The 12,500-nt window shown below is 44.2% G+C and overlaps 1 protein-coding gene across 1 annotated transcript in view; it reads right to left on the bottom strand.

The window, feature by feature from the left end:
- Positions 1-10,126, bottom strand: part of LOC143299037 (uncharacterized) — a 216,355-nt gene extending 206,229 nt beyond the window's left edge. Inside the window, exons 1-2 of the mRNA XM_076612123.1 lie at positions 9,952-10,126; positions 4,757-4,902 (exon numbers count right to left, since the gene is read on the bottom strand). Of these exons, the coding sequence (XP_076468238.1) occupies positions 4,757-4,902; positions 9,952-10,107 (302 nt within the window). The 5' untranslated portion in view covers positions 10,108-10,126. The remainder of the gene's footprint in view (positions 1-4,756; positions 4,903-9,951) is intronic.
- Positions 10,127-12,500: the final 2,374 nt, after the last annotated feature.

Below are 12,500 nucleotides of genomic sequence, written 5' to 3'. Positions count from 1 at the left end.
TTTTTTTTGTTGTTGTTGTTTGTTTTTTTCCCCAACAATCCGCAAAAACAACTACAAAAACAACCTCGTCGTTAAAATCGCACCAGCCTTCCACCATCACTCACAGCCACAGTATCAACACTCCTCCTCCCCCTCCTCCTCTCCAGGTTTCCGTAGCAACAGAGCGAGACAGGGAAACACGATAACAGCAAGCACAGCATGCAGCCTTCCGTGGACTGTCCTTGGACAGAAGGGCACCCACCACCAGGAACCCTGGGAAAGCACGTGCAACGCGGTCGATAGCTACACCTGCATTGTGATAAGAACATTGTGCGTGAGGCCTTGACGTGTGGCAATGGATGTGAATATCGGATCGTTATTGCTGTTGGTGGTGGCGGCGATGGTGGCGGTGTTGTTGTTGTTGTTGGACATTAATGGACATGGACACGAAGGAAGAAAAAACTTGTGATAATGTTTGGTGTGTGTGTGTGTGTGTGTGTGTGTGTGTCTGTGCGTGCAAGTGTGTGCACGCGCGGACGCATGCCTGTGTGCTGACATCTTTGGGCAATCATGCGTATTTCTGAAAACGCACCCGTGTGTGTCGTCAATGTGCAAAATCTGTGTCCGAAATAGTTCTGTAAGGAGTTGTAGGGCGAGGGGATTTTGAATACGGCTAAAAATCTTATCCCTGTTGTTAAAAAAAACAAAAACAAAAAAAAACCCAACAATAACACGATTTAAAGGTGTACGTAGATTAAAGCAGCAACAAAAACTATGTTGTGTAATTCACTGTTTCATTGGGAAGAGGAAAATTCACATTATGCGTGACATTCCTGACCATGTTAAAAGAATTTCAATTCACAGTTCTATTTCAGTGTCATCAGGTATGAACACCAAATACGTCCATCCCACCTTTTTTTTGTTTTTTTTTTTGTTTCTTTGCAACCAACTATAAAAGAGCTGAGACCAAACAAACAAAAAAGAGAAAACCCCGTCACACGCTGACAGTGACACTGACACGATCACTGTACTCACTGTACTGACTTGTGTACACACAGACTGCCACTCCCCTCCCTGCCACCCCCCTCCCTCCTTTCCTGGATTTTACCTCGGGATCAGTCTGGACTAGCCTCTAATGAACCCCGGGGTTATAGTTATGTTGGTAGTCTACATCGAACCCCTGGATGGAAATTACCCCTCTCTGTGGATTAAACCAGGCTATTCAAGGAAAAGGGATGGGATTCGGAGGGATGGCGGGGAGTGGCGTGAGGGTGAGGGGTTGTTCTGAGCTAGCTGTACACTGCCCTCCTCCATCCCCGTTGCAACTTAGTGGAAGCCAACGTGGACTTGTTCTACTATTATTGTATCAATTCTTACTGGTCCGAATTCACCTTCAGGGATAATTTCAAGCTAGTTTACACAGACCCCGTAGTTAAATCATGGCTAGATTAGTTTGACTCCGGGGTAAAAAATAACAACTGGGATACTAGGAATAAACTGCATCACCGGAACGGAGTCAATTTCACGTCACCTACCGGTCAGATAATCACCCGTCTCGAGGTAAGACTGATGGCTGTCACTACCTACAAGTCCGTGTCGGTTTCCACACACTGTCAGGAATTTTGATTGGTCACGGGGCTCGTGTTGAAAGGGAAAGGCTAATGCGCACGCGCGTGCGTTTACTCTGCGAACGCATCCACAGCATGAATAGTGCGAAAGCGGTTACATAATTATAGTACATTCATATCCACGCGCGACCTTCCTACAGAGAGAGAGAGAGAGAGAGAGAGAGAGGTAGGCAGACAGGGAAAAGCAGAAACAGACAGCCAGAGAAAAAGAGAAAGAGAGAGAGAGGGGAGAGAGAGACAGAGACTGAGACAGAGACAGACAGACAGACAAGTGGGTGGAGGTGGGGGTGGGGGTATAGGAAGGAGAAAGACAAAGATTGTCAGAAGGAAGGCTGGGGTGAGAGAGAACAAAGTAGTGGAAAGTTTCAGTTTCAGTTTCTCAAAGAGGCGTGGATGCGTTCGGACAAATCCATAAAAGCTACATCACATCTACTAAGCAGATGCCTGACCAGCAGCAATAATAACCCAACGTGCTTGGTCAGGCCTTGACGAAAATAAATAGAATAAATAAATAAATACACAATTTTTTTAAACCAATAAAATGATAATAATGACTATTATGTGATGATGATGATGATGATAATGATGATCATAATAATATATAATGACGACAACAACAACAAAAACAACAGCAGCAGCAGCAACAATAACAACAACAACAATAATGATAACAGCAACAACAACAAGAAGAGGAAGAACAACTATCACTATTATCATTATTATTATTATTACTAACATTGAGGGAAGCTGTGGAATGTGCTGCGAAACTGGAAGAGAGGTGGGAGTCACACAGACGACATGTGGTTGATGAAATAGGTGACGATGATGATATAAATCCTGCTTGAAATCAAGACTGTTACGCATGCAGCACAGGTCTCTAAACGTTGCTGAACTGAAAGCATTCTACATAAAAATTTTATATATATATATATATATATATATATATATATATATATATATATATTCAATGATTGATACAATGGGAAAAAAACACGTGGACAAAAATTACACCGATAATCGCGCACGCTCAAACACACACACACACACACACACACACACACACACACTCAAACACACACACACACACACACACACACTCAAACACACACACACACACACACACACACACACACAGATTAAATTCACAAAAGTTTTCCATCCCGATTACACTGACGAATGACAATGACTTGGGATCTTTCACAGTCAAAACAACAAAAAAAAGCATTTAATTTTTATGACAATATTTAGCATTGTAGAAAAGAACTGAGTGCGTGTTATGTGCACGTGTTCAGGATTGTGCGGAACAAGAAAGACAACTCTTTATTTGTATTCACAGGAGTGCAGTCCATTGCAGTTCTACTTCCCCTGAATATATCCGCCATTCAAACGCTGTTCACAGTCGGATTTCATTCCTTCTCCCTCTCCTTGAAACACACACACACACACACACACACACACACACACACGGAAGACTGGGAGAGAGATAGACAGAGACAAAGAAAGACAAACTGAGTACTTAAATGGCTAGTCTTTAACAAACAAAGCTGAAGATTTTAGACCATTGCGTAATTTCACACCATCTCTGCTTGCATTCTATGACCAATTACGTAAAAGTAAATGTATTTTTTAAACTTGGGATATAGCAGACAGAGAGATAAGAACAGAGAGACAGACAGACAGACAGACACAGGGAGAAAGAGACAGAAAGAGACACACAGGAAAAAAATGAGGCAGATAAAGGAGAGAGTGACCGAGACAGAGACAGATAGATACAGACAGTCAGACAGACAGGTAGGAAGGCAGGCAGGCAGACACAGCCAGACAGACACAGACACAGAGACACATAGAGACATTAGCAGAGATACGGAGACAGAGACAGGAAGCTGAGAGGAGATAGACACATACAGAAAAAGAGAGTCAGCGACAGAGACGAGAGAGAGAGAGAGAGACAGACAGACAGACAGAGACAGAGAGAGACAAAGACAAAGATTTTAATGTCCATTCAGCGTTACAACGCCCTACAGACAAGGGGGCAAGAGAGAGAGAGAGACAGAGACAGAGGAGACGAGAGAGAGAGAGAGACAGAGACAGAGACACAGAGACGAGAGAGAGAGAGATGAGAGAGAGACAGAGAGACGATATAGACAGAGAGAGACGAGAGAGAGAGACAGAGAGAGAGAGAGAGAGAGAGAGAGAGAGAGAGAGAATGCAGCCTAGCCTGAAGGGGAAAGTAGGAATAATATATGAATAAATTATAATGTAAAAAAACAAAAAAAAAAAAGAAAAAAAAAGAGTCAGATGGAGGTGTAAACGAAAGGTCTTTTTACCTGACACTGACGAACCAGCGCGAGCGATGTTTGAAAATGAAACAAAACAAACAAAACAAAATATGCAGAGATCGAGACACAAGTCTAGATACACCCCCCACCTCCCCCACTTCACGTGATTTTATCAGAGCTTGCAAGAAGGAACGGACTGTCAACCGGTTTGTGGCTGACGCTTGCTTTCAACTTGCTCTTTCTCCATCACCCTCCTCTGGGCCCTGGGGCGTTGTTTCACACTTGGGGGAAAGATCATAAGATGACATCGAACGTGCGTAGATTCTTTCTTCAGCTTCTTTTCACACTTCACGCGTTGCGTGTGCGTGTGCGTGTGTGCGTGTGTGTGTGTGTGTGTGCATGGCTGAAAAGAGGGGTGGGGGTGTACAGAGAAAGGATTGATTAGAAGAGTGACAATCAACGTTCGTGGTTCAAGAGCCTGATCGTGATTCACACACACACACAAACACACGCACACACTTACACGCACACGCACGCACGCACACACACACTCACACACACCACAGACAGACGGACAGCGAGAGAGAGAGAGAGAGAGAGAGAGAGAGAGAGAGAGAGAGAGAGAGAGAGAGAGAAATACAGACACAGATCGACAGACATACATAGATTGATAGATACATGGAGAGAGGAGTGTTACATATATATATATATATATATATATATATATATATATATATCTTTGTGTGTGTGTGTGTGTGTATACATTGTGTGTGTGTCTCTGTGTGTAAAATATATATTATGTGATATACATGTCTTTCCCTCTCTCCATGTATCTCTCTCTCTCTCTCTCTCTCTCTCTGGGTCACTCACCTCAACAGAAGGAGGGTCAAGGTCCGGAAAGCGGTGTCCACAAGTTCCTGTGCCACTTCCCTCCTAACGCAGGTGACCCCGTTCACACTGAGCACCAGGTCCCCTCTCCTCAGGCCCCCCTGCTCTGCTCGGCTGTCTTCTTCTACCTGAGAGAGAGAGAGAGAGAGAGAGAGAGAGAGAGAGAGAGAGGACATAAATGCATTTCTTAACATAAATGTTAAAGGTCCTTCACGGCCGTAATGGCAGTGAATTCATATTCCCTGTGTCGAGGGCTCGGAATAGGAAGGTGAGACCATATTACACTCCCCTTCTGCTGCTTTAACTCTCTCCATACGAACGGCGAAAGAGACGACGTTAACAGCGTTTCACCCCAATTACCACCATCAAAATATTGCAAGCGGAAGGCTCTTATACTGAAGAGGTGAATGTTGACAAAGATACCACAATTCTGACGACAGAAGCTAAAGGTTGGGTCATTCAGACACCCACTGGACATCCGAGGGGTCTGTGTAGAGGAGAAGAGAGGACTGGCCGTACTGAGTGAGTTAAACCTTCCCCGACCAAAGTCGGACACTCATTCACACGTGGGTCGAGTCAGAGGAATATGCCTGCCCCGAAGACACCACACCATGTCGAAAAGGGTCCTCGAACACTGAGCACTGGTGTACACTGGATCAGGAGCCAGTTGCATTGCTTGGTTCTAACTTTTTTGACAGTTACACGTGACTAAATGCCTACGTTGACCGAACTACGCCATTGGTCAGTTTCATACTACATACAGTTAGTAGCGGGCTACGACCACACTAGGCTCTTCCGTCCGAGCAATGCAACTGGCTCCAGGAGTCTAACGCCTAACCGACTACGCCACAGGGTCCCTGTTACATAATATACTAAGAAGTAGATATTGTACGGGTGTCCATCGCCCTCCCTTTCTTGTATCTTTTTTGGTTTTTTGGTTTGGTTTGTTTTGCTTTGTTCTTCTAGTTTATCTAGCCTTCCGTCCACATGTGTTTCTAAGCTTTGCTCTCTCTCTCTCTCTCTCTCTCTCTCTCTCTCTGTGTCTTGAATCCAAAGACCGCTTTGAATTGTACAGTACTTTTAAGCAATCGCTCCAGACTGAAAAATACTTGGACTATAACATGCTTAAATGTTACAAAGATGCATACACAAAATTCAGACTCGGTATTTCACCCATCAGTATACATAAACTACGATACAGAAAGGACGTAACACCTAGACATTTATTATGCCCTCTTTGTAAACAACAGATCGAAGACGAATTCCACATGTTGTTTCGTTGTAAAACATACGATATTTTCAGGACAGATAAAAATATTATTCTAAAAGCAAATGGAAATGTTTCATATGTGATGTCGTGTGATGATGAGTTATCTGTTTTTCAATTGTCAAGATTTTTGTACATTGTTTCAGAAAAGGTCTGAGTGAAAAGCAGAAGACTGATTGGTGATAATCGAGGATGATAAATCAAAATTTGAAGTCGGGAAGTCATGATGAAAGAAACATGTAAAGGGTAACTGGTTCATGGAGTTATAAAGTCAGCCCCTTGTTTGTTGTCTATATGTACGGGAATAATCCGAAGTAAGAAGCCTTCCATTTCGTGCGAAATTGAATTGATTGGTAGACGTGTTCAAACCCCTTGAAATGAACATTTTGTTTATTCAATAAAAAGTTTCATGTCAAAATATCATCTCTCTCTCTCTCTTCAATGTTTTGCATGCACATAACAGTTCGACGTGAAAGTGTTTCGATTTGTTTCTACATAATATCTAGCGATATATATATATATATATATATATATATATATAAACACATTGTTATTATTCTAAACGTTGGGCGCTTTTGGCCTCCAGACCATTGCCACGCTGTTACGTTGTCACGCTGGCATGCAGGTATAAATTGGTAAGACGGTAGGATGGTAGATAAACAGGTTAGGAAGAAAAAGGACGGTTGGACGGGTAGAAAATCATGTTGGCAGGTATGCAGGCTGGTAGGCAGAAATTAAGCTAGATTTCATTGATTTGAAAAAAAAAAATGTTCGTTTTTTAGTTAGACGGTACACAAAATTAATGTATAGGCATGTCCTCAAGGTCTGACTCAAGTACACGCGCACACACACACGCACACGCACACACACACACACACACACACACACACACACACACACACACACACGCACACACGCACACACGCACACGCACACACACACACAAACACACACACACACTACGCACACGCGGAGTGAGAAAGAGGGAGAGAGAGAGGGAAGGTGGGGAGGAGCAGGAAGGCAGACAGACAGAGAGTCATGTACACAGCCACAAACTGAATACATCAAAAGAAAGAAAGAAACAAAACAAAACAAAAAACCCCGAACACTGAGCTGCATGGGAGCGGGTAGGTAGATAGGTACCGAATATACACAGTCTTAGAGCGGGAGGGGAGAGAAATAGAGAGGGACAGAGAGACAGAGAGAGAGGTGGAGAAAAAGAAGAAACCTTGCACCATAGCATTACATGCACAATTAACAGCGAACTGCTGCGTGTGTGTGTGGTCATGACCCGTCAGTCCTGTCGGCCAACAGTCGACACTGACACCGTCACTGTCTGTTAATTCCGGAAGGAACAGGTCATGGGAAAAACAACAATCTCATGTCGGTGGATCGGGGAAAAAAAAAAAAAAAAAAAAAAAAAAAAAAAAAATATATATATATATATATATATCATATCCCACGCCCTTCATACCCAAACACTGGAAGAGGGAGGGCAGACAGACAGGTGTGGGTAGACCTAGACAGGACATACAACAGGGACGAGAGGGAAGAAGAAACGTTGCACTGTGACATTGCACGCACAGCTAGCAACAGTTGCGTGTTGGGGAGGGGTATGAACATTACCCAACAGACCACGCACAACACTGACACCGCCGTTGTCTGCTAATCCAGGAGAGAACAGGTCATGAGGAAAGGTGGAGGAGGACTTTGACTTCGGTAGGTGCGTGGGGCAGGTGGTGGTGGATTAGCGTGGTGGGGGGGAGGGTGGATAACAGGCCGAGGTAGGTAGGGGGGAGGTGCATAGTGTTTGGGGAAGGGGGTGGACTGATGGCCCACAGTCTGCAGTTTAGTACACTTTGAGTGTGGAGGGGACAGAACGAAAGAAAAAGCAAAATCTGTCGGTGTTTGAAACATTGGTCCGTCCCCTTACTTTCAGGGACAAGCGCCCCGTTGTGAACTGGATAAGAGATGTAGTGTATTGGTGGAAAGCCACATGCAGCCAGACTCGCATCGTTCTTTTATCACAGTGATGTATATGGGTTTAACAAATTTAACTGTGGACAAAAAGAACACAACAGAAGACAAGTTTTACCGAACAACACCATACTGTGAGGATAAACACCCAAAGTCACTGCAAAGCGGATTCAACGAAGGATTTGAAATAGAGAGTCTTTTTTTTTCTTTTCTTTTTTTTAACTGTCTTCGAGCTTTCACAAAAAAAAGTGCCATTGTGGTTTCTGTTCTTTGATTATAATACATACCGTGCGGATGACTTTGCAATGACTCAGTTTGTCAATAAGATCCTCTGGTCAACCAGCAACAGCAGATGTTTGTAAAATGATATAGCCTGGACAAAAAGTAGGCACAAGCTGAAAATTGAGATGCTTCATACGTCCGACGGTGACGGATAGAACTGATCTTCTCTAAGCTGGTTATGGACGACTTTGTAAAGACACTGAAGCTGCGGAGCAAGGCGCTGAGAGAGAAACGAAACGAAATTTTATTTCACCAGGGTAATGAGATAAGCAAGTACACATGCTTTTTTCCACCCAGCCCTGGACATAAAAAAGAAAACCCAAACAAACAAACAAACAAAAGAACCCGCAAAGAGAGGGAGAGAGAGAGAGACAGACACAGGCAGAGACAGAGACAGAGACAGAGACAGAGAGACTGATGGACAGACAGACAGACGGACAGACAAAGAAACAGATAGAGACACACTGAGAAAGAAAGTTTCAGATCGACAGAGACAGATAGAGATGGAGGGAGAGAGAGTCAGACACACAGAGACACACAGAGAGCGAAACAGAGGCAGATCGACACAGACAGAGACAGACTGACGGTAACGGCGAGAGTGAGAGAACGCCAAAAAGGCAAAACCGTTCTGTTTCAAGCTCAGCCAATGAACAGAACTGACCCTGAGGATAAGACAATGAATCTCCCTCCCTCTCTCCCTGTCTCTCTCCCTGTCTCTCTCTCCCTCTCTCTCTCTCACACACACACACACACACACACACACACACACACACACAAACAAACAAACAAACAAACGAACACACACACACTGATTAATCCACACGCAAACACAAAGACAGAAATGTCTCAAATTTGTGCATATGGGTGAAGCACTGATCAATCGATTAGGTGTCGCGTGGAAAGCTGTATGAATAATAATACCAATAACAATCGTTATTGCGAAATGTTTCGGGTCCTCTGTAGAGCAAACACACACACACACACACACACACACACACACACACTCATAAACACACACACACACACACACACACACACAGGCCATAGGCACACAACAATGTGATTTGCTTTTCTGTGCAAACGTCCTTCGTGCTGGAGTCACGAGAAAATAATAATTTTCCCATTTCGCAGGGAAACGATTACAATGTGACACAATTGTGTTTACCAGTGCAGGCGTGCGCGCTCATGTTTGTGTGTGTGTGCCTCTGTGCGTGTGCGCGCGCTTGCATGCGTGTTTTTTGTTTTGTTTTGTTTTGTTTGGTTGGTTTCTTACTTTTTTGTTGTTGTTGTTGTTGTTGTTGTTGTGTGTGTGTGTGTGTGTTGTTGTTGTTGTTGTGTGTGTGTGTGTGTGTGTGTGTGTGTGTGTGCGTGCGTGCGTGTGTGTGTGTGGGTGGTGTGGGGGTGGTGTGGGGTGGATGGGTGGATGTTATGAGTTTATCTATGCGCATGCGGGAGTGTGTGCGTGTGTGTCACTACTCCACCTGCAATTGTCTGACGGACACACACAAAAATTATTCATAAATAATGATTTCCAAACTTGATTTACTCTGAAACAGTCACCAGATTATGAGACTAAACCAACAGCACACACACACACACACACACACACACACACACACACACACACACACACATACATGCATACCCTCACCTGAGCAACACGTAGTAGGGAATCCTCCTCTCCTCCTTCCAGGTAAAATCCCCACGGTGACCCTCCTCTCAAAATCACTTCAAAGGGCCGGCAGTCTGTCACAACCACAGGTGCAAAAACCTCCTCCTCCTCCCAGTCAGATATATCTGACTCCATACTGACGCGGACACTTTGAATCAGCGAAAGATCCACAGGTATTTAAAATAAAAATCCACTTCTTTCCAATCTATTTTCTTTTACTCCATGTCAGACTGCATTTCTGCACGGTTTTTCGAAATTTTCAATAGCCAAAGCTTCCAAAGGTGAATCATTACTGACATAGGTGATGTGTTGTATCTAGTAACATTTACTTTTACTAACAAAAAACGTGGTGATTCAGTAAAAGAACTACGTTTCCAGAAATATATGTGACCAATATCCATGTCTCTTGCTTGTGCTGGTATTTTTAATAAAACCTGTGACATTCCATTTTAATCGATTCAACACATCTTGAAGAAGAAAAACAAAACACCTCTTTTGTGTGGACGGCTTTTACAAATCCATCAGTGAAGAGTAAATTATACTAATCTGGTTGTGCTGTGATGTGTCGTTTAGCTAACATAATTTCCACCAGCGTACTTCATCATTCACTGCCGGAAATTTGACGGCATTCAATATAAATACAACCTCCAATGTGAAAATTCATCATAATAAAACAGTACAGTGGTGCCTTCTTAGATTAAGTTATTTTCAGCTTCCGCTTACATCGCTAAAGAATTAATAGTGGCTATATAGAGCACCTACCCTCAGTTTCAATATTCATAAAAGACGACACCACAAAATCGCACTGAAACTCAAGCAGAAGTTCAATCAATGTCTCCAATGTTTTCGTGCTGGCGTTGCTGCTGACCAACTGTTGTCACACATCTCCAAACTTGGAAACTGTAAGAATGGTTGGAAACACTGAGCAGCAACAACCGTCACCACAACACACGAATGGATCACAGCCAGGAGTTTAATAATAACGCAACACCTACACACATTTCTGGATCGTGACAATTGTCTGCACCGTGGTAAAGTCGAGTCGTCTGCTCACACTTTGGTGATTTAACCCGAGCGCGTTCAAGGACGGAAAAGGTGATTGCGCATGCTCGTGTGAGAGCACAAGAGAAGGGAGTGTGAGAGGTGCTGGGGACTTCATAAAACCTAAACACCAAAGCTTTTATTCACAATTCTGACGTGCATAAACCCCACCTTTCTCAATATATCCCTCTGTTTGTCTCTCCCTCTCTCTGTCTCCCCCTACTACTCTCAGTCTCTCATCGAGTCGCACGTATCCTTTGCAAGACTGAAGTGTTAGCGAAAGTGTCTCTCTGCAATGTCAACACACACACACACACACACAGAGATAAACATAAGATCCGCTCAACCCAATTTGCTCACCTCGATGTCTCTGTCTGTGTGTGTGTCTGTGTGTGTGTGGTTGTGTCGGCTTGCCTCGAGGAACCAAACAAAACTTCACGCAGCTCGAGTCAAACGTGGAACTTTTCTCCTTTCTTCTCTTTCAAGGGAAGGGCTGGTCGTGTCTCCGAGTTCGCTCACACACGTGGAGAGAGAATACATGGTCAAGCCATAAAAACTTTTGTGTGTGTGTGGTGAGGGGGGGGGGGGGGGGGGAGGCGGCTGGGGGGAGGAGGGGGGTAGGATGTGGGGGGAGTGCGTGGGTGGGAATCGGGTGACAAACAGACCTGAGAGACGACTCTGTGTGTGTGTGTGTGTGTGTGTGTGTGTGTATACGTGCGAGTGGACACACACACACACACACACACACACACACACACACACACACACACACACACTTTCACTTACTCGCTTGCGTACACAGTAATTTTTTTCACCCCCTCGATTTTTTCCTACCCTCGTCTAATATCACTTACAGTGAAAAGACGTTAAACTGAAAAACGAACGAACACACACACACACACACACACACACACACACACACACACACACACACACAGACAGAGACAGACAGACAGAAGAAGAAGAAGACGGTCCCCAATCGATCTCAACCATCCTGTGCTGGTCTGTGGCAAAGAGACAAGTTCCGTAACGAGCCAAGACAAGAGGTAAAGGAATCAGTGCCCTACAGACACCACGCTGTGTTCGGTGTTGTTAAATTACCGCGCCTCACTGCCTCTGACGTAATGTCTGTTCTCTGAGGCCAGGTGAATATGTCTGGTGCTCCGTGTGTCTGTTGCTCTCATTGTAGTAAACGTATGGATGCATGGATGGATGGATGAATGGATGAACGGAAGGATGACGAGTGAGTGCGTGCATGTATTCGTCTACGTGCGCGCACACGCCTGTACATGTACGTTCGTGTGTGTGTGTGTGTGTGTGTGTGTGTGTGTGTGTGTGCGTGTGTGTGTGTGTGTGTGTGTGTGTGTGTGTGTGTGTGTGTAGCTGTATTAGTATGCTTTTTAAGATTGTAGATTTGCGCCTGGCTACACAGTGTACTGAAAAAATTTTGCAGCACTGAGAAAGAGAGAGAGAGAGAGAGAGAGAGA

Source organism: Babylonia areolata, chromosome 24 (genome assembly GCF_041734735.1).
Source record: "Babylonia areolata isolate BAREFJ2019XMU chromosome 24, ASM4173473v1, whole genome shotgun sequence".
Taxonomy (NCBI): Eukaryota; Metazoa; Mollusca; class Gastropoda; order Neogastropoda; family Buccinidae; genus Babylonia; species Babylonia areolata.
This window is presented reverse-complemented; position numbering and strand designations above follow the sequence as displayed.